General features: G+C 36.1%; 1 protein-coding gene across 1 annotated transcript in view; it reads left to right on the forward strand.

Annotated features, from left to right (window-relative positions):
* Nucleotides 1–22204, forward strand: part of LOC118272089 (fatty acyl-CoA hydrolase precursor, medium chain-like) — a 38389-nt gene that overhangs the window by 13042 nt on the left and 3143 nt on the right. The window contains exons 2-4 of the mRNA XM_050693630.1: nt 7768–7874; nt 8392–9703; nt 19024–19035. Of these exons, the coding sequence (XP_050549587.1) occupies nt 7768–7874; nt 8392–9703; nt 19024–19035 (1431 nt within the window). The remainder of the gene's footprint in view (nt 1–7767; nt 7875–8391; nt 9704–19023; nt 19036–22204) is intronic.

Raw genomic sequence — 22204 nt, forward strand, 5'->3', positions numbered from 1 at the left:
TAAGTTATGTAGCTGTGTGTGTAAAATGTTGTATGAAAATATGTACGTCACCGCAAAGTATAGCACGTATTTATAGCACGCATCCATAAAACACACATCTTTTCATAAAAAACATAACTTAGCTGAGTCCATTTCCACCTGTTCTAAGCTATGTGTACCAATGAATATGATTGGTGGAAGCCAAACGCATCCACAGCAACGTAGCATGGCACATCTTTGATGGAAAAGCACCCTAAACGTATGTGTTTCAAGTTTCCAGATTCGATGACAAAACAAATTGAGTATAAAAAGAATGTTACATCCATTATCTTTGATACAAAATGTATTGTTTCACCCAACCTCGTTATGATCGATTGTATTATTATTACAGAGCTCTTCCCAAACAATTTTGTTTTATACAAAACATGAAAAGTACGCACAATGTATCTTTTTTCCCCTTTTATATGATCTTTGACGAAGTTTTTTAACATTTTAACCTGAACAAACGAAAAGAATACTTATAATAAAGACATAAAAGTGAAACTACAAATATTATATGTATTTATTTACTCGATAACATACACGGCGTCATGCTTTTCTTGTACTAAGTTTCGCTTTGTTTTTTTGAGGGAGTATAATCATCTAATTGCTTATCCCGCTTTGAGTGAGGCGTGAGGGAATGTCAGACTCTTACTGACTAAAAACCACCCCGTTCCTTCTGCTTTAAGCCGGAGCCCCGGTAACCTGTTACGTTGTCCGCAGCTCCGGATGTTTCACTATGCCTTCACTTACTTGGTCAAGAGATTTTTTTTCAAATATCCACCTAAATCCCAATCCAGTCTCGTTAAATTACTACCAAGTAAGAGGTCTCAGATTTGATTGTTTGTTTAGGTCAAATTTGGTTCCTAATTAGAATTTAAACCCCTTCCTGACGTCTGGTCGATCTGATATTTGGCACACACTCTTAATCTTGATAACCATACAATGTAAGCCTATTAAAACCGTTTGACATAAATAATATTTTTATGTAATACTTGTACATAGGTACATTTCTTAAGTAACTTTTACCAGTTTAGGAGTTCAAAGACTTGACTAAAATATTTGTTTCCTTTCATTGTGTTTCTTGTTGATCGATACAAAATAGTTCATACCCTGTATCTTCCATCAAAGTATTGACAAATGTGTTCTCTCAATGTGCCACAAAAGCGTCGGATATCGCCACTATCACTCAAAGATATTGCTACTTTGTAACGAAGCGATACGAAGTGTATTGGGTATTTTTCAAGTCTTACCGTTTTGTTATAAACCGACTAAGGTTTAAAGTTGTGAAATCTGAGGTACCTATTTAGTGTTCGGGTACCAATTCGTCTTCTTCTTCTTTATCTACGTTTATTATATACGAGTAATCAAACTTTGACTGCACGATTGGCGCGGTGGCTGGGCAACTGACTGCCGTGCGACGTGTAGCGGGTTCGATTCCCGCACGGAGCAACTCTTTGTGTGATTCACAAATTGTTGTTTCGAGTCTGGGTGTCATGTGTATGTGAACTTGTATGTTTATAAACGCACCCACGACACAGGAGAAAATCCTTACAGAAGGTTTGAACACTAATCACCATGCTTGCTCAAAGTTACCCAGTTACCCCCGTCCCCAACCTTCCCTCTCCCCGATTGACCAATTTCAATTCCTAACCTCCAAAAGGCCGGCAACGCACTTGTAACGCTTCTGGTGTTTCGGATGCCCATGGGTGGCGGCGATTACTTACATCATAAAAAAAGGATTAGAATGAATGTTATGAGAACTGGAAATCGTAACAACTTGCCGTATCCCTAATTCGAAATCGAGTCCTCACAGTGAACAGTGAACGTTTAATAAATATAGGTATTAATATGGAACATAAATCGCCCAGTCATCGTTCCACACTTAGTTAAGGTATTAACTTGAGTAATTAATCATTTTCCTTGCTGTTGACTTTTACTTAAAAACGCTCATGGGAAAATGAACACGTGACTTTGTTTTTAATTTTTAACATAAAACACTGCTTTTCTAGAGATTTTCTTCCAATCATAGTGTATTTAAATTTCATGGAAAATCTATTATTTCAATGTTACCAGAAGCTTATTATACTATCTCACTTGAGATAATAAATTTCAACATGAACTCAGATCAAAGAGAATTCAATAGAAAAGTCTATGTTAATCCTTAGTATTGCTGGAATCAAAGCTTAGTTTTAATAACATTCATGTTTTGCTTATAAGTTAAAAAATCTGATTTATTTTTGTGAATTTGTTGAATTAACATGGATAAGAGTAGATGAGTGTGACTTAGTAACATTTTTATTTTTAAGAACTTGAATATTTTAGCTTAGTTAACTCCCGTGCGTACGCCGCGTCGCGTCCGCGCGCACCTCAAAGATCCATCGGACCAACACAAATAGGACCCAGTTAGGCTGATACCTGATCCGGAGCTGCAGACTATTTAGCGGATTTACCGGAACGCCGGCTCGAAAAGCAAGAGTAGGAACGTGGTAATTTTTAATTGGTAAAAGTATGACACTCCCTCTCGCTTCGCCCAATGATTATTGATTGATTTAAACTGATGATGATTATTTTAGTTTCAGTGAAATCTTAAGTAAATCTCCTTTTTATGTATTTGACTGCCAATAGAAAACTGTTGAAGGCAAATCCTCCACTAACGTCGGTCACCGGTGACCACCACGGCGTTCAATGTGTTAAAGTAACTTTACAATAGCCCTGCCATTAGTATCACCTTAAGAAACATATTACCAACATTACAATACAAAATTAACAAGAATGAGATGCAAAATCGTGCCGTCGCATTTGACAAATGGTGCGTCGTTTGTCAAACGCTTGTGTACTGTTTGTCACCTGTCAAAGTACAAAATGAAAGTTGTCAAAGTGTCTGTAAGTTTGTTAGTGAATACTTAGGTACCACACTAATAGTTTTGCTTAGTAATTAATATTGAAAGTTCATCCTACTATATGCAAATATTGTCAAGATGTATCAATGTTTTACTCAAATGAAAAATAAATCTACGTCTCGCCTTTTATCCCCGAAGACGTACCTTGAGATGCACATTACGGCACGTAATGCCGCTATACACAATACCTAATTTTCACCATTTGTGCTATAAGTCCCATGTACCTGCTGAGAATTTCCTAAAAGTCTAATAATACTTTTTCTGACTCGGGTATCGAATAAGACACTGAAACGGGCGTTAATGTTGAACAATTAATCTTTGAAAAACTTGAATTGATTGACCACTTGATTTTTATTTTTAGAAAACGTTGCCCCACATTCGGATTTTAATGTGCACCTCTGCCCTTCGTGGATAAAAAGGCGTCACGTTGTGTTGTGTTGTCAAAATTCTCAGTGAGATAAACACAAACTTGGAATTTTCCATTTTGTATATAAATACAGATTTATTTTCAAACTCATTATCATGTTAATCTCTACTGTATCCCGACTATAAGGATATAAGTAAGTTAAGCTTCGTTCAAGTAAAGGGTCGTGAATTAGCTTAAATGTAAACAAGGCATACATGGCAACAAATTAAAGTTTTGTAATTTATTCGTTTGCCCTTTATATCATGGCTTTCCGATCTGAATAGAAATACACATATTTAAATTAGAGGACTGCCTCTTTGATAATTGCATTGGGGTTAAAATTGTGATAATCGAAGGCGATACGGATTTTCGAGTTAGGCACGAGATTGCAAATTTCTAGGAAGTCCCTGGTGTATTGCAATAAACTCACCCTCCATTACATGGGACTTACAATGTAATTAGTGAAATGACTATCGTCAGATATACTAAATTATTTGAAAATATCGGTATTTTCACGTAAATAACGGTATCCTCACAAAAATAGCGACGTATTCACGAAAATGACGATTTAATCACGTAAATAATGCCGTACTCATGTAAATAACTGTTAACTCACGTTACTAACTGAGAAATTTAACTAAGTGTCGCGAAACTGCGGACTACCTAGCGGTTTACCGGCTCGAAAAGAAGTAGGAACGGGGTGGTTTTTAGTCAGTAAGAGTCTGACACTCCTTCTCGCCTCTCCCAAGGCGGGAGAAGTCATCGGATGATCTTCCCCGTTAAAAAAAAAGGACGTCGTGGAAATGACTACATAAAAATATTTATTGACATGTCCTTTTCGGGACAATGAAAATTGAATTCACCTTCACATTAATCAAATAATTACTCCCACTCTTACAATATTCGGGAATGAACCCCTCTTCGAAAAGTCATTTCCATGTTTAATTTGCTAGAATAATTAGGTCATTAGTATTTCGATTCGATTTCCAATTGAGATTAATTGCTTTGGCGTATTTTAATCAGATGTACTACAAAGTCTTGGCAGCTGGTTCGACTCAATTAATTTTCTTTTACAAGATTTTTTTCAGTTGTTTAAATTGAAATTTTGTAAAAATTTGTTTTTCTATCGACTTCGTAGAGTATCAAAATAAACAGTAGACTTTATCAAGACGGACTTATGGAGTAAGAGGTGTTGGGTTTGATTTCTGAGTTAGGCAATTTGATGTATTATTAGGCTCACCTAAAAGGGTACCCTAAGCTTATTAAAACTATAGCCTAGCCTTCCTCGATAAATGGACTATCTAAAACAAAAGTAATTATTCAAATCGAACCACTAGTTTTAGAGATAAGCGCGTTCAAACAAACAAACTCTTAAGCTTTACATAATAGTGTAGTTGTAGATGAGTTTGCGTGTAAAAAGTTATATGGAAAACATTGTGGATAAAAGCTAGGGTTTTACACTTATCATCATCACATCAACAGCCCATTAGTGGCCACTGCTGACCAAAGACCTCTTCTCGCATGGAGAAGGTTTTGAACATTAATCACCACGCTTGCTCAATACAGGTTGGCGATTTCAAACTTATAATTAAAAATTATAAGCCTAGGTTTCCTCACGATGTTTTCCTTCACCGTTTGTCAGTGGTGTCTAAATAATCTTAGAAAGTACATATAACTCTGAAAAAGTTACATTGGTACTTGCCGTTGGTAGGTTTCGAACCTGTGCTCTCGTGCATGAGAAGCGGGCGTCTTAAACCTCTAGGCCACCACGACATCTTTACACTTATATTATGTGTTAAATAAGGTGTACTTATTTTGAGACCTCACCAACATAATAATGTTTTAACGAACGTTTTTTATTACAGGTAGGTACTAAAATTAATAACTTCATTATTTAGAACTCGTTCTTATTCTATGCAGTATTAAAACATGGATTAATAACGACCAGCTATTTAAACACGACGTATTTATAACAATTATAAAATTAAAAAATATTACCTACTAACAACATGAAAATCTTGCCACCATGCATGCAATACGTAAATAGCCTACCATCATATATTTACCTTAAGTATGTGCCATTTTTCTATAATGCTTGCATTTTAAATCATAACTGTTTTTACACATTTGTTTTACTTACTTTCTTTTATATTTCTATTTCTATTTTAATTGTACTACTTTCTTTCTAATAGAAAACAGGGCCGTATTTGATTTAGTAATTATTTTTTTACATTCTGCTATCGCATCGCCCGCGTTGCCATGGATTAATATGTATCGTATCACCCAAGTCATCGATGTTTCGATAATAGGGAAGTCATCCATAGCACGCATCTTTCCATATAAAAACATAGTTTAGCTGAATCCGTTTTCACCAGTGCTAAGCAATGTGTACCAATGAATATGATTGGTGGAAGCCAAACGCATCGACAGCAACGTAGCATAACACATTTCTGATGGAAATCATCCTTACGCTTAGGTTTCGTCAGCTAAGCATTAAAAATACTGTATTCCAAGGGCTTAACTAGTGAACATTATATTTACATTTTGAGGGACTATTTCTAACACTGTTATGTTACTCCAGAGCATGTACAACATTTGGTTACGCTTGTCATAAAATACTGACAGCGGTCGTAACGAGTGGACACTAATTAATTTACTAAAACTATGTAAACCTTATAAATTTTATGGTTAAGCAAAATAATTAGCAATGTAGTATGTAGGGTTGATACTTAAATTCCCTTTTTTAGATAATATGAAAGATATTAGTTGTCAAAAGACATAATAACGCTTTTATTTTGAGGTGGGATAATCATCCAATGACTTCTTCCGCCTTGGACGAGGCGAAAGGGAGTATCAGACTCTTACTAACTAAAGACCACCCCGTTCCTACTCCTGCTTTTCGAGCCAGAGCCCCGGTAAACCCGCTAGGTAGTCCGCAGCTCCGGGTATTTACAACCACCCTACCAACCAAATACGGCCCTGTAAATGTATAGAAATGAAACCATGTAAAGTTTTATCGCGGAGGTAATTAAAACTTTTTATTGTGAGTAATAACTTAGAGTTTATGATCTAGGTGACCTATTACTCATGGTGTCATAAGCTAGGCGATTAGCAATGAATCATTACAATGCAACTGTTTTATGGGTTACCAATGTTTGGTGTCTTTATGGCAATAGTCACAAATGTTGGTGCAAACATTTGTTGTTCATTATTTTACTAAGACCTATGGCTTATTCTTAGTAAAATTATGTGTTTATTAGGAAATTCAGAAAAGTATTGTGCTGGTTTTGGAATCTAATTTCATGCTAAATTCTCATTAAATGTATAGAAAGAATCAAGAGCTATCTAAATCTAACTTAACGTATTAAAATTTTATGTATTTTATTGCACTAACAACTATTCTTACAGATGTCAAGTCAAGCCAAGTCATTAAAAAGGAAAAAATCAAACAATTTCGTAAAAATGCAGTGTGTATATAAAATAAAAACGAACCACTAAATGGTTGTACTTCACACACATTCAACCGATCCAAAAAAAACAATCACATTATAAAGACATGATTTGGAGTTTGCATGCAAAAAAACCAAACGAGACGCGACGTTTGCCGTATCAACTACCAAAACCTTCAATGAAAGCTCTAAAACTACGTTTCTACACCTCTCTTTCCCTGATTTCCTTCCTCGTACTCATCATTGCCTTTTAACCACACGTTTCGAACAACTTTTAGCCCCCACAAATTGGTAGGTAGGCAAGTCATTACGCCTCCTAAGTAGGTAGCCCATTAATGCAAGTTTGCCGTGCCAATCGGCCCATAAGCCCCTGTAAAGTTGACCTAACCTTAATCTTATTTGTGACCCCAATAACACCAAAGTAAGCATTCTTAGTAGCATTTGTTGTTTATTAGTTTTTAAAGCTATTGTTCTTTGGAAGTCTGCAAGGAAATTGGTTTTGAAGGCTTTTCTTTGATTGGTTGTTTAAGTATCAAGAACTGTTAATGTCATTAAGATTGGTAATTCTGTACTCTTAATTTTGTTTGTAAATACGCACGAAGCTGGAAAATACTCAATTTGGATAATTTTTTAGGGAACAGTGAGATAAGTTCTCTAAGAGAAAGGAGGATTCTCCGACCAGACGAGATTCCGCCCAACTGTTTTTCGTTGAGATTTTCTATCCATGTTTATTCGCATGTAAACTTCATATGTGCGATGTAGGATTAATGACGTCATCCGTTGATTTGCTCGTCGATCGTCTATGTGCGACTTCTGTCATCTGTCATATGTCATGTGTCGCAACATACTAAACAATGTTTTGACTCAATCCTTTACCTACTTAAGTAAATTCTTTAATGTCACTGGTATCTCTGGGTGCCACTGGTCATAACCAGTTAGAACATTTTGTATTTGTCACATTTATTCAGATTTCTATTCATTTTTTCCGCAGATTTCAAAGTCGAGGGCTACCCAGTCTTCGTTTGGTTTCACGGCGGCGATTTCGTGCGAGGCAGCCCTAACAGCGTGAACCCCTTCCAATTGGTGCTAAAACAAAGGGTAATGAAACTTTTTTCAACTAATTTACTATTTTTATTACACCTTTAAATGAGACTGACCCAGTTGAAGAAGTTTGGAACTTACTTATTGAATTACTTGCGACAATCAATGTTGTACATGAGTTTTTAACTTGCTACGATGTTGTAAGGTTAGTTTAATTCATAAGTTAGCATTAGTATGACCTCAATGGGCATAAACATAACTGGTATGACTTAAATCCTGGCTACAATTTTCGTATTATGTATTGTATGAACTACATATTACAGAAGGAATAAAATAAAAAAACAACCCCAAGAGGTAGGCAGCCGTGCATATTACGGCACGTGATGCCGCTATGCAATTTACACTTGTCACCATTTGTGTTACTTGTCGTGTTACACACACAATTCCAGACTCCATGCTACTACTGACAAATTTTGTTGAAATTTGAAGCATTAAAATATAATTATGGCATAGTGTGTTGATCACTAACTTAATATCAAAACATTTAAATAAACCCCTTTTATTCTGATTCCAGGTAATATTCGTATCAGTGGCCTACCGGCTGAACATCTTCGGATTCTTCTCAACCCTCGACAACGAAGCTTCTGGCAACTTTGGTCTGCACGACCAGGTAGCATCTTTACATTGGGTCAAGAACAACATCGAAAGTTTTGGAGGTGATCCCGAAAACGTTTGCATCATTGGTCATGATGCTGGAGCAGTCAGTGTCACCCTTCATCTAATATCCTCATACTCAGCAGGACTGTTCCACAAAGCTATAGCAATGAGTGGAAACGCTTTATCACCAGAATCAGTGAACATAGCAAGGAAAGAAATAGTCACAGTTGATAAGGTCACAGCCGCCTTCAGTTGCTTTAGAAAACCAACTTACCAATTACTAGATTGTCTTCGAAGAGTACCAGATAATGCGCTTTTAGATATAGCTGGACCACTAGGTGAATGGAAACCTATTGTGGATGGAGGTTTCAGTAACATAACCAGTCCGTTTTTACCAGAGCTCCCTTCAAAACTATTCAAAGATGAGATTTTCTCCCCAGTCCCTCTTTTAGCTGGCTACACAAACATGGAAGACGGTCTTTTGCTAGAAAAAGATGAAAGTGGAGATTCAGGTATCAGTCAAAGGGAATTCGATTCGATGAGAGAAGAAATTATCCTTGCAGACATTACGGTAGACAACAGTTCATGCTTTACTAACCAACATCATATACAGGACGCTGTATCATTTTTCTATAAGCCAATCCCTCATACAACAAATGAAACAGTATTGAGAAAGCTGTTTGTGGATTTTTACACTGACAAAACACATGGAGCTACTACTTACCAGTTAGCGAGACACATCTGCCCACACGCTCCAGTATACCTCTACAGATTCGACTTAAAGCCCTTTTCTGACATTGCAAATGAGGGTCTTCCAGAATGGATCGGTGTTCCACATAATTTCGACCTTATCTACACCTTTGGCATGCCTTATTTAGCTCTACCAGAAGACCTAAGCAAATGGGACTACAGAGACAAAAGCATATCAGAAATCATAATGAGGATGTGGTCCAATTTCGCTTGGTACTCAAATCCTACGAATTCAGGAGTGATTATCGATTGGCAGACTTACGAATTGGAGAGGCCTGGGTACTTGATCATTGACAGAGCCAATTTCACGATGAGCACTCCAGCTACAATTAATTACAAAGCTTTTGAATTTTGGACGGATTTTTATCCGAAAGTCGTGGAAATTGGGACGAAGTGTTGTAAAGAGATCACGGACGATTCTGGCACGATATCTATATTCTCATCGGAAATCGTACATCGTATATTATTACTGTATTGTAGTTTAATTTTACTGTCATAACGAAGGAAGGGATGTGAGAACACGGTTATTTTTGTATAGTCTATTGAAAGATGTATTTTAAGTACCAGTATTTCTTTAATACCAAATGAAATATTTACCTTCCAGAGAATTATTCGTGCAAATAAAATTCTTAAAAAGTTTGACTTGTGGTTTGCTGTTGATCTTAATGTAATTTTTGTTTGATGTTCGAGTTATATTATGGTTAGGGCATCAAAATTATTCCCCAAAACATAGTAGACCAGAAGGCAGGTAAATTACAACATACAATTTCACATGCACATGACACCCACCCGAAACAACAATTTGTGGATCACACAAAGAGTTGCTCCGTGCGGGAATCGAACCCACTACACGTTATGCGGCAGCCGATTGCCCAGCCACCGCGCCAACAGTGCAGTCATAATAATTGAAGGGCAAATTTCGTGCTCAGCACGGCACTTGACTAACGTCTTCTATACCTATGTTAAACAAAAAAACTGTCAAGGTCAAATAATGCATTTACTCGTAGATTCGTCACGTCATACTCATAGCATATTAAATTATGTTTGTAGAACAACCGTGAACACGCGAGATTTCAAGTAACAGATTTATTTTTTGTAAATTACAACGACGTTAATGCATTCATACATTTTATACGTCATCGGTTTATCGGAACAGTAATGGTAATGTGGAATTCTGAATCACTAACCGCTAGTTTTCCAGACCGTGACTCAGTTTTTCAAAGAATTATTGGAACTAGTGGACAATATTTATACAGCACAAGCACGATAAACCTAAATCTAAAGTTGAAGAATGGTACTAAAAGTAATATATCGTCATGATAGTGCAAATCTGTGCATCAATCATCACATAATACTGGGATTTTCAATAGCAATTCGCGTAAATTCATAACATTTTTTATGGTATAAGCCGGTAAACGAGCAGACGGATTACCTGATGGTAAGCAATCGCCGCTGCCCATGGATATCCGAAATACCAGAGGCGTTACAAGTGCGTTACCGTCTTTTTGGGGTCTAGGAATTTAAGGGGAATCGGGGATTGGGAAGATTGGAAAGGGGTGTAATTGGGCCTTCGGTAACCTCACTCACACAACAAAACACAACGCGAGCGTTGCTTCACGTCAGTTTTCTGTGAGGTCGTGGCATCATCCTAAGAAAGAAATAAAAATAGAGTCTTAAAATACGAGTAAGCACAATGAGAGAACCGTGTAAGTAAGACTATAAACTGCAGAAAACTAAAATAAGTTAAATAAAGCGTTTTACAGCCAGAACATTCGCCACGGAACTTTTAGTACTTAACTGAAACCTGAATTTGGCAGAGGCATTTCCTCGACAATTGTTTTTCTCTTTAAAACAAAATAAAATGCCAGCCAAAGACCTTAAATACCAGAAAAATCCGCTTCATGGCATTTTTCCAGCTCCATATCTTTCTTTCTTCTGGCTTTTTACCAACTAGGTTGGAGTTGACACGAGATCTTAACTGATGGCTGTATATTAGTTTGAACGGCTATCATCTGCCCTTTAGAAGTACTAACTGAACTAGTAGTATATTTCAGACCTTTTATCACGTATTCCACAGAAACGCGGGCGAAGTCGCTTGAAGAAGCTAGTGCTATATAAGTCCCATGTACCTAGTAGCTAGTCTTTCACCATACACTGTCTACAATTTCATTTCTAAATCCAAGCATACCTCCGGAGCTGCAGACTATCTAGGGAGTTTACCGGGGTTCCAACTCGAAACGTAGGACTAGGAACGGGTGGTTTTTAGTCAGTAAGTGTCCAACAGTAGTAGAAAGTATCTCGCCTCGCTCAAGGCTGGAGAAGTCATTGAATGATTTTTCCCCTCGAAAAAAAACATACCTACCTATCTGATCCCAAAATCAAAACTGAAAGCCTCTAGCATGGCATTCGATGATCCAATTTCGCATCACAAATGTAAACCAAAGTAAAATGTTTATTGGAAAAATAAATAGTACCAGTACATAACCTATTTCTAAACAATCGTTTTCGTGCCTGCTAACCATTAGTCACTAAACTTACGAACGCTCGTAACGTTTCAACCGTCAACCGCTGCGATAAACTGTAGGACGGCGTTTGGTTAATATTTCTGCACTCTATAAGTCTTAGAAAATGTTCGCTGGAATAAATATAATTGCTTTTGAAGTTAGGTCTGTGATGACGTTGATAATAAATCATTTTGTACCTTATGTCAGTGATGATGTAGAAATTAATGCATTTTCTACCTTATAACCACTACACAATAGTACACAAAATGGCATAGAGTGATGATAAAATTGATTGACTATTATTTTTTATGGTGTAAGCCGGTAAACGAGCAGATATCACCTGATGGTAAGCAATCGCCACCGTCCATGAACACCCGAAACACCAAAAGTGTTACAAGTGCGTTGCCGGCCTTTTGGAGGTTAGGAATTTAAGGGTTGTTGGGGAATCGGGGATTGGGAAGATTGGGGGAGGTAATTGGGCTTCCGGTAACCTCACTCACACAACAAAACACAGCGCAAGCGTTGTTTCACGACCGGTTTTATATCACCGGTTTTATCGTTTATCAGTCTTACACTTCCCTTCACCTTCCCCAGATAAAAAGAACACATGAGCATTAACCATCTTTGGGGTAAAAATAAAATAAATCTTTGTAAGAGTCAATATCTGTCATAATAACAGAGTCAAGAAATGCGTCACAATTGAACTTAAAACATTACTTATGAAAAATGGATCGACTTAACGAAAACTCATAATTTGATCATAAAATATTTAAGCAAAACTTTTACTGCATAATAAAAGTGAATTCATGTCTTCAAAACATGGTCATGATATGATAGGTTATAAAAATAAGTGAATAGAGTTTGAATATATGAATTTTATTTGTCTAATATTATGAGGTTGCAATTGTAGATATGCGATTTGCAGTGTTAATCTTAAAAGGCGTAGATTATGATAGCACATGTCATTAGAAATGTGCTACGCTTGTTAGAATAACAAATTGGCACAATATTGCGCTTGTATTGGTGTCTAAGGTAAGTTGAGGTAAACTGCATCTTTTTACATTATAAATGCAAAAGTTTATGTATGTTTGTTACTCTTTTCCAACCCAAATACGAGACGGATTTGAAGGAAATGTGGTAGAAAGATAGATTTATAGTCCATACTAACACATGAGGTAATTTTATTACCAGGGCACCCGGGCGAAGAAGCTGGTATCATGGCATTCATCGTGAATTTTACGAGTTTTGTGCAACAGGAATAATACTATGAACCAAAATCCAACCTAAGAGTCCGAAACCCAAAAACTAAACCAACGAACCTGAGATTACTTGAAATCATTCGAGCAATGAGACAGTCAGAAGAATAGGTTGTTTTTTATGGTAGGTATAAGCCGGTAAACGAGTAGACGGATCACCTGATGGTAAGCAATCGCCGCCACCCATGGACACCCTAAATATCAAAGGCATGTTGGGGGTTTGGAATTTAAGGGTTGTTGAGAATCAGAGTTTGGGAAGGGGGTAATTGGTCCTCCACTAAAGTTAGCGGAGTGAATGAGGTCCGTCGCACAACGAATCACAACGCAAGCGTTGTTTCACGTCGGTTTTCTGTGCGGACGTGGTATCACTCTGGTCGAGCCGGCGCATTTATGTCGGAGAATGGCTCTCCCACACTTGACAGTATCATTCAGATATTTCATAGCCACGACATAAAACTGATGCTAATATTACGGACTTATGAACATACAAATTGGATGTAATCGAAGTATAAATATGTAGTCTGAGATATAAAAACAACAGTAGCTAAAGAAAAGCACTTAGATAGACTAGTACATAAACAAAATTAAAAGTAAAAAAATGAAATCTCTTCTATTTGTATGTACAGTGCTCGTAGCGAATGGGATTGCCGCAAATGTAAATAGACAGGTAATTATTATAATTATAACTTGTATGTATTATTAAACTGAGGTCATTCACCTACGGATCAACGTCCTTTCAATTGTTACTGTAGGTCATTTGATATTCGCGTGACGATCTCCGGCCACCGTAAGTGCGGGTCTGCAGACGGCGAGCAAGGGTAGCTCGCCGCCCGACCAGAACCAGACCCGTGCTCAAAGAGCCTGACCACCACAGATGGGGCCTAGCAGGGCTGATGCCCGATCTGGAGCTGCGGACAACGTAAAAGGTTACCGGGGTTCCGGCTCAAAGCAGGAGAAGGAACGGTGTGGTTTTTAGTCAGTAAGAGTCTGACACTCCCTTCCGCCTCACCCAAGACGGTAAAAGTGATTGGATGATTTTCCCCCGCAAGAAAAAGGTCATTTGATATTATCCGGAGCTGCAGACAACGTAACAGGTTACCGGGGCTCCGGCTCGAAAAGCAGGAGTAGGAACGGGGTGGTTTTTTAGTCAGTAAGAATCTGATACTCCCTCTCGCCTCGCCCAAGGCGGGAGAAGTCATTGGAAGATTTCCCCTCTTAATAAAAAAAGAAAACTAGTATAGTAATTAACAATAACATTTCTTTACAGGATAAAGTAATCAACCAGATCCTACATAAAGTACCAAAAATAAATGAATACTTCACGGAATGCATTATACAAACGAAAATAAGCGAAGATGATGCGGAAAATGCAACTCTATTACCAGAGGAAGAAGATCGAATTGCGAATAAACTGACACATTGCCTTTACCGAAAGACTGGCATTTTAGGGAACGATGGAAAACTGAATGTTGATGCTGCAAAATCTATATTAAGTCTTATTGGCGTAGAACATGATGAAGTCAATAAAATTGTTAATAAATGTGTGAGTACGGCTGGTATAGAAGGGTCAGATATGGCATACGCTGCCTTCAGATGTTTTGAAGACGATTTTCTACAATGAAATCAAAATTTTTGAACGATGGTACTAGATGCTCAGTTAATGATGTTTTTTTTTTTATTATGTTTTATGGTAGGTTTACACAAGAGAGACTACTTATAGACCACGAGAATTAGAATTAGATTTTTATAATAACTATTTGTTACTAGAAACTAGCAGAGCTTTCCTCCATTAATGTATGTGAGTAGACCGTGATTTTAAGTTAAATTAGATTTTTGTTTCGAGTTGTAATATCTATACTAATATTATTTGTTTGTTTGATTGTTTGAACAAGCTAATCTCCGATTAAAATTAGCAACGCAATATCGATTTTTAAACATCGAGCTCAATTTCCAATATAATGAAATATGTACCTAAAGTGGAATTCAAACTTTTTATGTTTGAGATAATTCTACTCATATTCTGTATTATATCTAAAAATAACATGTAGGTCATCTACCTACAAGTAGCTGTTATCTTTTATTTACCTTCCCTATGTGTACTTGAGAACACAATCTTTATGATCTGTACTCGTTTTCTCTTGGCAAAGCATAGAGGATCTATCAATTTTAATTTGGGTACACATTTAAATATATATCATATAAACTTAAAATAGAGGATTATGAAAAAACTACGAATAAATATTCTGCAGAAAGTATTTTTCTTTTATTTTAAAGATACTAACTAATCACCTCTGTTATTTCTCATATTGCTTTCTGATTGGTTGAACGCGCTCTTGTTTTGTTTTCGTTCAACGTAAAGGAAACTCGTACTAAGCTAGCTATCGCTTAATTTAATGAAACAAAAAATGGCATACCAAACAAATTCTTAATCCTTACACAAATTGATTTCCAAAGCCATTGACGTTCAAAAGTGCCTTCCCTATTTCATAAATAAATAATTTTGACTTTGACTCTGACATTGGAACATTAACTTAAATACGAGCAAAGGATAACGAGTTATCATTTAAGTGATCTTAATTCACGGGTTTGGAGGCTTTTACATTTTATTTTTTCCTTGTTTAGGCAGTTGTCCCACCAACGGCGAGTGAACGACTAACTATTGGCTATTTTCTCGCTCAAGAAACGTACAATAGATATACTTTCCGTGTAAACAAAAGAGATGCATATACAAAGAGTTGATCGCTGACTGTTCACACTGCCGGCACTTTTCTTTTTCACTCGTTTTCACTCGTTTCTAGTTCTAGCTCTACTCGTTACTCGTTCATCGTTGCCGGTGGGACAACTGCCTTACACCACATACCACTTATCCCACTGAACTTATTCTTAGAACGAACCCCACTTAGCTTTAAAGTCTTTGATGTTTTAGTATTTTCATTTCAATGTAATCTAGTTAGATATTTTAAGTGCAGTTTTTGTTGCATTTGATTTGTTGTGGACGTCAAACGTTCAACGCATAAGTGACGAAAGCTGATACTTTAGGGAGGTTTACCTAGAACCGTAAGATTAACATACATACATACATACATAACCTCACGCCTGTCTCCACTATAGCCTGGTGGTAAGCGATAAGTTTTAACTATGTTAAGAGACGATGGGTCTGGCATAGCCTATGTGTGACTAAAAGACCCTAAATTAATAAAGATATAAAATCACCGCATCACGTTCCAAATCAGACTCTAATCACCTCTCTTCACAATAATATCAAAAGAAACTTTTCAAACAAAAAATGCTAACAAACAATGACATGTATAAAACAATAAGCTTGCAAAGAATGCAAAGCCTAACTACATTAACGAGGAAAACGCATCATTTGAGTGCACAATGACTTGTTCATATGCACAAGAAGTACTGCAATGAGTAACTATATGTCATTGTTGTGCTTAATGAGTCAGCAATGGAAAATACGTCGGTGTCTTGTTTGATTGAAAGTTGTCATAAAGCCTTGTCCCCACTAGGAACATTTGTCGAACTACATCTGTCCCCGGAGACATCAGGCGAAGTCGGGCGACGTTGAACGACATCGCCACGACATTGTTGACTGTGCGACAAGGAACAGTTTGTCCTTGTAGAGAAATGTTCCTAGTGGAGAAGAGGCTTAAGTTACTATAAGTAAGTGTCGTAGAAGCATATAAGATAGATGCCAACATGTCATGTTTTGACTTTTAGAATTTTGAAATTTGGAGTTGACTGACTGGCCCCAGTCATTTTACAATAGGAGTACAATAATACAAATCACAAAGCTATCAAAGAGGCTAGTACGAGTTTGTTGTACGTTTATTGAGATCGAAACTAGACCGCGATCGGCGCTCTGATTGGCAGGCTACAATGAACCAACCAATCAAAGCCGACTTAATTTTACGGCACAGTTGGCGCGATGGTTGGGCAAGTGGCTGCCGTGCAACGTGTAGCGGGTTCGATTCCCCCACGGAACAATTCTTTGTATGCTCCACACATTGTTGTTCCCGGTCTGGGTATCATGTGTGTGTTTGTAAACGCACCCACGACACAGGAGAATATCCAAAAGTGGGGCAACGTCTTTTAATAAAAAAAGCGCCGAACGCATTCTCGTTTCGATCTTGTTCAACGTAAAACAAACTCGTACTAAACCCTAGTATGTGACTAGGTACTTCATTTATTTACTTCTTTGGAAATTAAGCTCCGTATATTGTGTTGTATGTATATAACATCAAGCGTACTTATTAAAAGAAATATGGCTTAATGACGTATGACTTTACTTAGGAATCCCCTAGTCCGTTAGACTAATCATACAACTTACAATTCAATATTTATATTGATTGAACGCTTTAAATCTTTTCCGGGTTGTACTTACTATTACTTGTAGGTATATCTGGGAGTCCTTAATAAATATATGTATGTCTAGAAATATAAATAATCAAAGTGTTCAAAACTAATTAAACTTATATCAAAGGCAATTTGTATAGGACTCAGTCAAAAATCTTGCCCTTTCAATATTTTTAACAAGTTATTTTTGTCAAGAATGTCAAGTGCATTCTTAAAATTATGACCTCCTCGTATCATCAAAATATAGAAAATAAATGTTTCTGACATTTCAAAAAGCGTATTCTTCTAAATTTAAACAATCATCAAGTTCTAAACATCCTTAAAATTATAACGTCACCTCCTCGCCTCATAAAAACAGAAAATAAAAGAAGCTGATATTTAAAAAAAAAACAGAATATTCTAAATTTAAACAAACGTCAAGTTCTAAACATTAAGACGACACCTCCTCGCCTCATACAGATAGAAAATAAAATTTAAAAAAGGAATGTTCTAAAACACAGAAAATAAAAGTTCCTACCATTTCAAAAAGCGTATTATTCTAAATTTAAACAAACGTCAAATTCTAAACATCCTCGACAAACGAGACCAGCCAGTGACTAGACTCTAGACTATTTAATTCGCAAATACTTGTTCATCAAGATAGTAGTGACGTCATCAGTAGAATTTTAATTAGTAGCTCACAATACATAAAATATGACCTGTTTTCTAAGCTAGCGAAATTCATTAAGAAGTCCAGTTTAGTCAGTAGGTCAAATACAAATGTGACTCAGAAACTACCGCTACCTAGTGTTTTGCTTTCGTCTAGCCGCGAAACTTTTATATCAATAAAAACTTTTTGGAATATTTTTAAACTAAATGCAAAACTTAGTGGCGGTTATGAATGGTATTAGCACTAGGAGGAGATGCCATAATGTGACACAAAAAAAAAAACCATGCCCAATTATATTATAAGTAAAAGGCTATTGATAGGGTTATAAGCGCTCAGAAAGTGGTACATTAAAATGTGGAGAATTAACTACGTTTTTGCTGTATATGTCATATAGGTGGAAAATAGAGGGGGTATTTTATAACGTCCTGCGCTTCTCGTAGTATCATGCATTATGTTAAAGGGAAATTCACTTATGACATCTCTTTGTACCTATTTACTTTTCGGTTGGGACACGTGATTTTAAGATTAGCTTTATGAATGAAGGGATGTTTTGAAATGTTTATTTTAATTTTATATTAGGCAGTGTTCCAACGTAGAACCGCACTGGTGTTATTTCGCGACTTCCCTTCCATTATTTTGATTTTAAAATATAGGTACCTATTCTGATCCAAACCTTGTCCTTACAATAGGTTACTATAACAAAATGAGATATTCAAATAAAAAAAAAATTACCAAAGGTGCAAAAATAAAGAAAATAAAATGTTATGCTATACTTATCGGGTATCAAAACTTGAAATAAAATTAATACACGTATAGATAATAAATCAAAAATAGGAATTCCCCACTAATTTAGGTACCTACAAACAATCCCAAAACTGGTATAGGTACCCAACCCATTTTCAGATGAATAAATTAAATTAAGTTTTAAAATAATAACATCCTTATGCCTTCATTTCTAAAAGTTGTGGACAAAATAGGTACAATATAGTAGACTTTACATAGTACAACGTACGTATAAATCTATTAAGAAAGTGCGCATCGTCCGCCATTTGCGTAAACAGACAAAAAGTGGGTAATCTCACTAACAAAACGGTAAAATAAATCAAATAAACATAAACATTAGCAATCTGTATATCAACAAACCGGTACAAACTTGCTACAGGTGCTCAAAGACTTAAGTTTTCCTTATGATCCAAGTTTTTTTTTTCGTTTAGTGGAACGCACACAGTCAAGCAGTCGCTTTTAAAACGTGGAACAGAGTGCTTGTTATTTCGTAATTTGAAAATTCGAATTTGTTTTTATTTTTAAAAATGAAGTGGCTGGTGAGTTTTTTTTTTTATTGAATTTAGAATTAATATATTTTTTTATTTATTGTCTGTGCTTTGTGCGTGCGGTTATGTTTTTAACAATTTAGTTTTAATATTTTTTTTTTCTTAAATTAATAACTTTTGAGTCGTTCATCATAAAGATTTTTAATTAAAGATAAAGTAATATAAAGAATGCTTGATGTTAGTCACAGTTGAATATGAACCGGTCATTAATTTCATTGTTTAAGACTTTTAAGTGAATTTTATGTGGACATGTGAGGCTAATTTAGGATTCTGACAAAGCATTATCAAGATCGTGATTAAAATACCGTGAGAATTGTATCAAAAGGCATTTTGAAAAGGTTTTTTTGAGATAAACATTAGCTTAAAACGTCAAAACCTTTTAGATACCCATTTAAAAATGTTTTTTTTTAACTTTGCACTACAATTTTTTCCTGTGTCATGGCTGCGTTTAAAAACATACAAAGTTCATACACATGACACCCAGACCCGCAACAACAATTTATGGATCACACAGTGTTGTTTCGTGCGGATATCGAACCTACTACACGTTGCATGGCAGCCAGTTGCCCAGCCACCGCGCCAACCGTACAGTCTTTTAAAAATGTGTACAATGTATTTATAAAACTTAGTACACTACATACCTACAACTGGCATTTAATTATATCACGTATCGTGAATAAAACGCAAAAACGAGTGAAAAAACTTGCAATCAAAAGTCACGAGGAACTTAACAAGAAATAAATCAATTTATTAAAGTAAAGTGGATGCGATAAATTAAAGTTGATTTTTTAGTCGACTACTTAAGTAGACAACAGCACATCAACGTACCCTTTATCTGTTAAACATGATGTATTCGATTATCAACTGTATATACTTTTGTGAATAAAGTCGAAATTTAATTGCATATAATTATATTTTAGTATACTTGAATGTGCTATGTTCTATAACGACAGCATATCAACGTACCCTTTATCTGTTAAACGTCTATTCAATTATCAACCGTATCCATTTGTATTAAAGTCGAAATTTAATTGCAGAGATATTTTAGTACCTATACTTTATTTAATGTGCTATGTTCTATAATACCAATGTATAAAATCATTTTGCGTAGTTTTTGCTAAAGGCCAACTGGTTCGTATTGTACATTACCTTCTGTTTATAAACATAAAATATTATGTGCAGATGCATAGCATTGTGGCTATTTATAAGTTTTTAAACTGACATGGTCACTAACACTAAATATCCCGTCTTAAGTTCTAATATTGTGGCTATTTGTTAAGAAAAATAGATGATTGCAAGGACTCTTTCATTTGTTGTCTAAAGATGGTCTTATTACAAGCTTCTGCCAGCGGTTTCGTCCGGATTCCTGTGGAATAAAAAGTATCCTATCTTCCAAGTCAGCTCATAGCCTGTCTGTATGCCTAGGTTCATCAAAATCCTTTCAGTAGTTTCAGCGTTATTGACGGACAAACATCCAAACTACCAACAAACACACTTTCACATCAAGGGTCTGATTCACAATGTCTGGAATCCAGATCCCTCCCTCATTGGGCTACAGTACGGCTATCCAGAGTCTGGGAGAAAATCATCGAATGACTTCTCCCGCCTTGGGTGAGGCGTGAGGGAGTATCAGACTCTTACTGACTAAAAACCACCCCGTTTCTTCTCTTGCTTTGAGCCGGAGCCCTGGGGCCTTAGTCTGCTATTACAATTGTGTCTGTCTATGTAGGTTGTATAGCTCCATCCCTCTTGCACTGTTCAGTGATCGACCATTCTGACACAATTGTAATAGCAGACTAAGGCCCCTGGTAACCTGTTACGTTGTCCGCAGCTCCGGATCCCTAGTTCTCCTACCCGTCTGCGAAACCTGGAAATAATGGCAAACCTCCTTTATGAATGAGCCCATGATCCAAATGATAATCACAGGCTTTTGATGACGTCATGTAATTTTATGTTTGTAAAAACCTATATTATTATTATAGTCATATCGTTTAGTTAATGAAGTACCTACCTACCTACACAAGTCTTTATTCTATCAACTATGTTATTTGATACTTATTTAATAATTGAGGAAAACCATTTCAATCCAATCAACGAATTTAAATACTTTTAAACAAGAGGTTCCCAACTGGTGGTCCGCAAAAAAAAAATACACGAGACCACACCTCTGTCCAATAAAGATTAAACTTATATCAAAGGAGATGACTGAGAAAAACAATTTGATATGAATAATCCAAAACAATATTTGATATGTGAATGAGAAAAATCAGAGCGTGAGGACCACAAGTAACACAGTAACTACATAGTAACTGGTTATATTAACAGATATTCTCATGAATGAAGGAAGTTCATGAAGGAAGTTTTGTTCGTTTTACTTTCTTGAACCCCTTCCGATATTAAAACAAAAGTACTTAGTTCTAGAGAAAATGGTTGGGAACCCCTGTTTTACATGATAGAAACGTGATTAATAAATATTGGACATTCGCAAAAACTGACGTCAATTATTATGTATGTACTTTATTTAAATTCGAAGGCGTTTTGTTTAACATAACATCGTTAGACATTTTCGTTTCTCCGAAAACACAGTCCTTCTAAGATGTTTTAGCGACAGACATATACCTATAACATAAATAGTTACTTCTGCGTGTATTCACCAACTCTACTCGGCTCCTATTGATCATAGGGTGATTTTTATATAGCCTGTAGCCTTTAAAAAAAATATTCCAATCGGACCAGTGGGTACGGAGATTAGCGCGTTCAAATAAACAAACAAGATAACAAGCATAACTAAATCCCTAATGACATTAAACCCAACTTAAAAAAGATTTTAATACCAAAATACCTACCAACTTTTACATAAAATTAAATCTACCGGTTA

The sequence above is a fragment of the Spodoptera frugiperda genome, chromosome 5 (assembly GCF_023101765.2).
Source record: "Spodoptera frugiperda isolate SF20-4 chromosome 5, AGI-APGP_CSIRO_Sfru_2.0, whole genome shotgun sequence".
NCBI lineage: Eukaryota > Metazoa > Arthropoda > Insecta > Lepidoptera > Noctuidae > Spodoptera > Spodoptera frugiperda.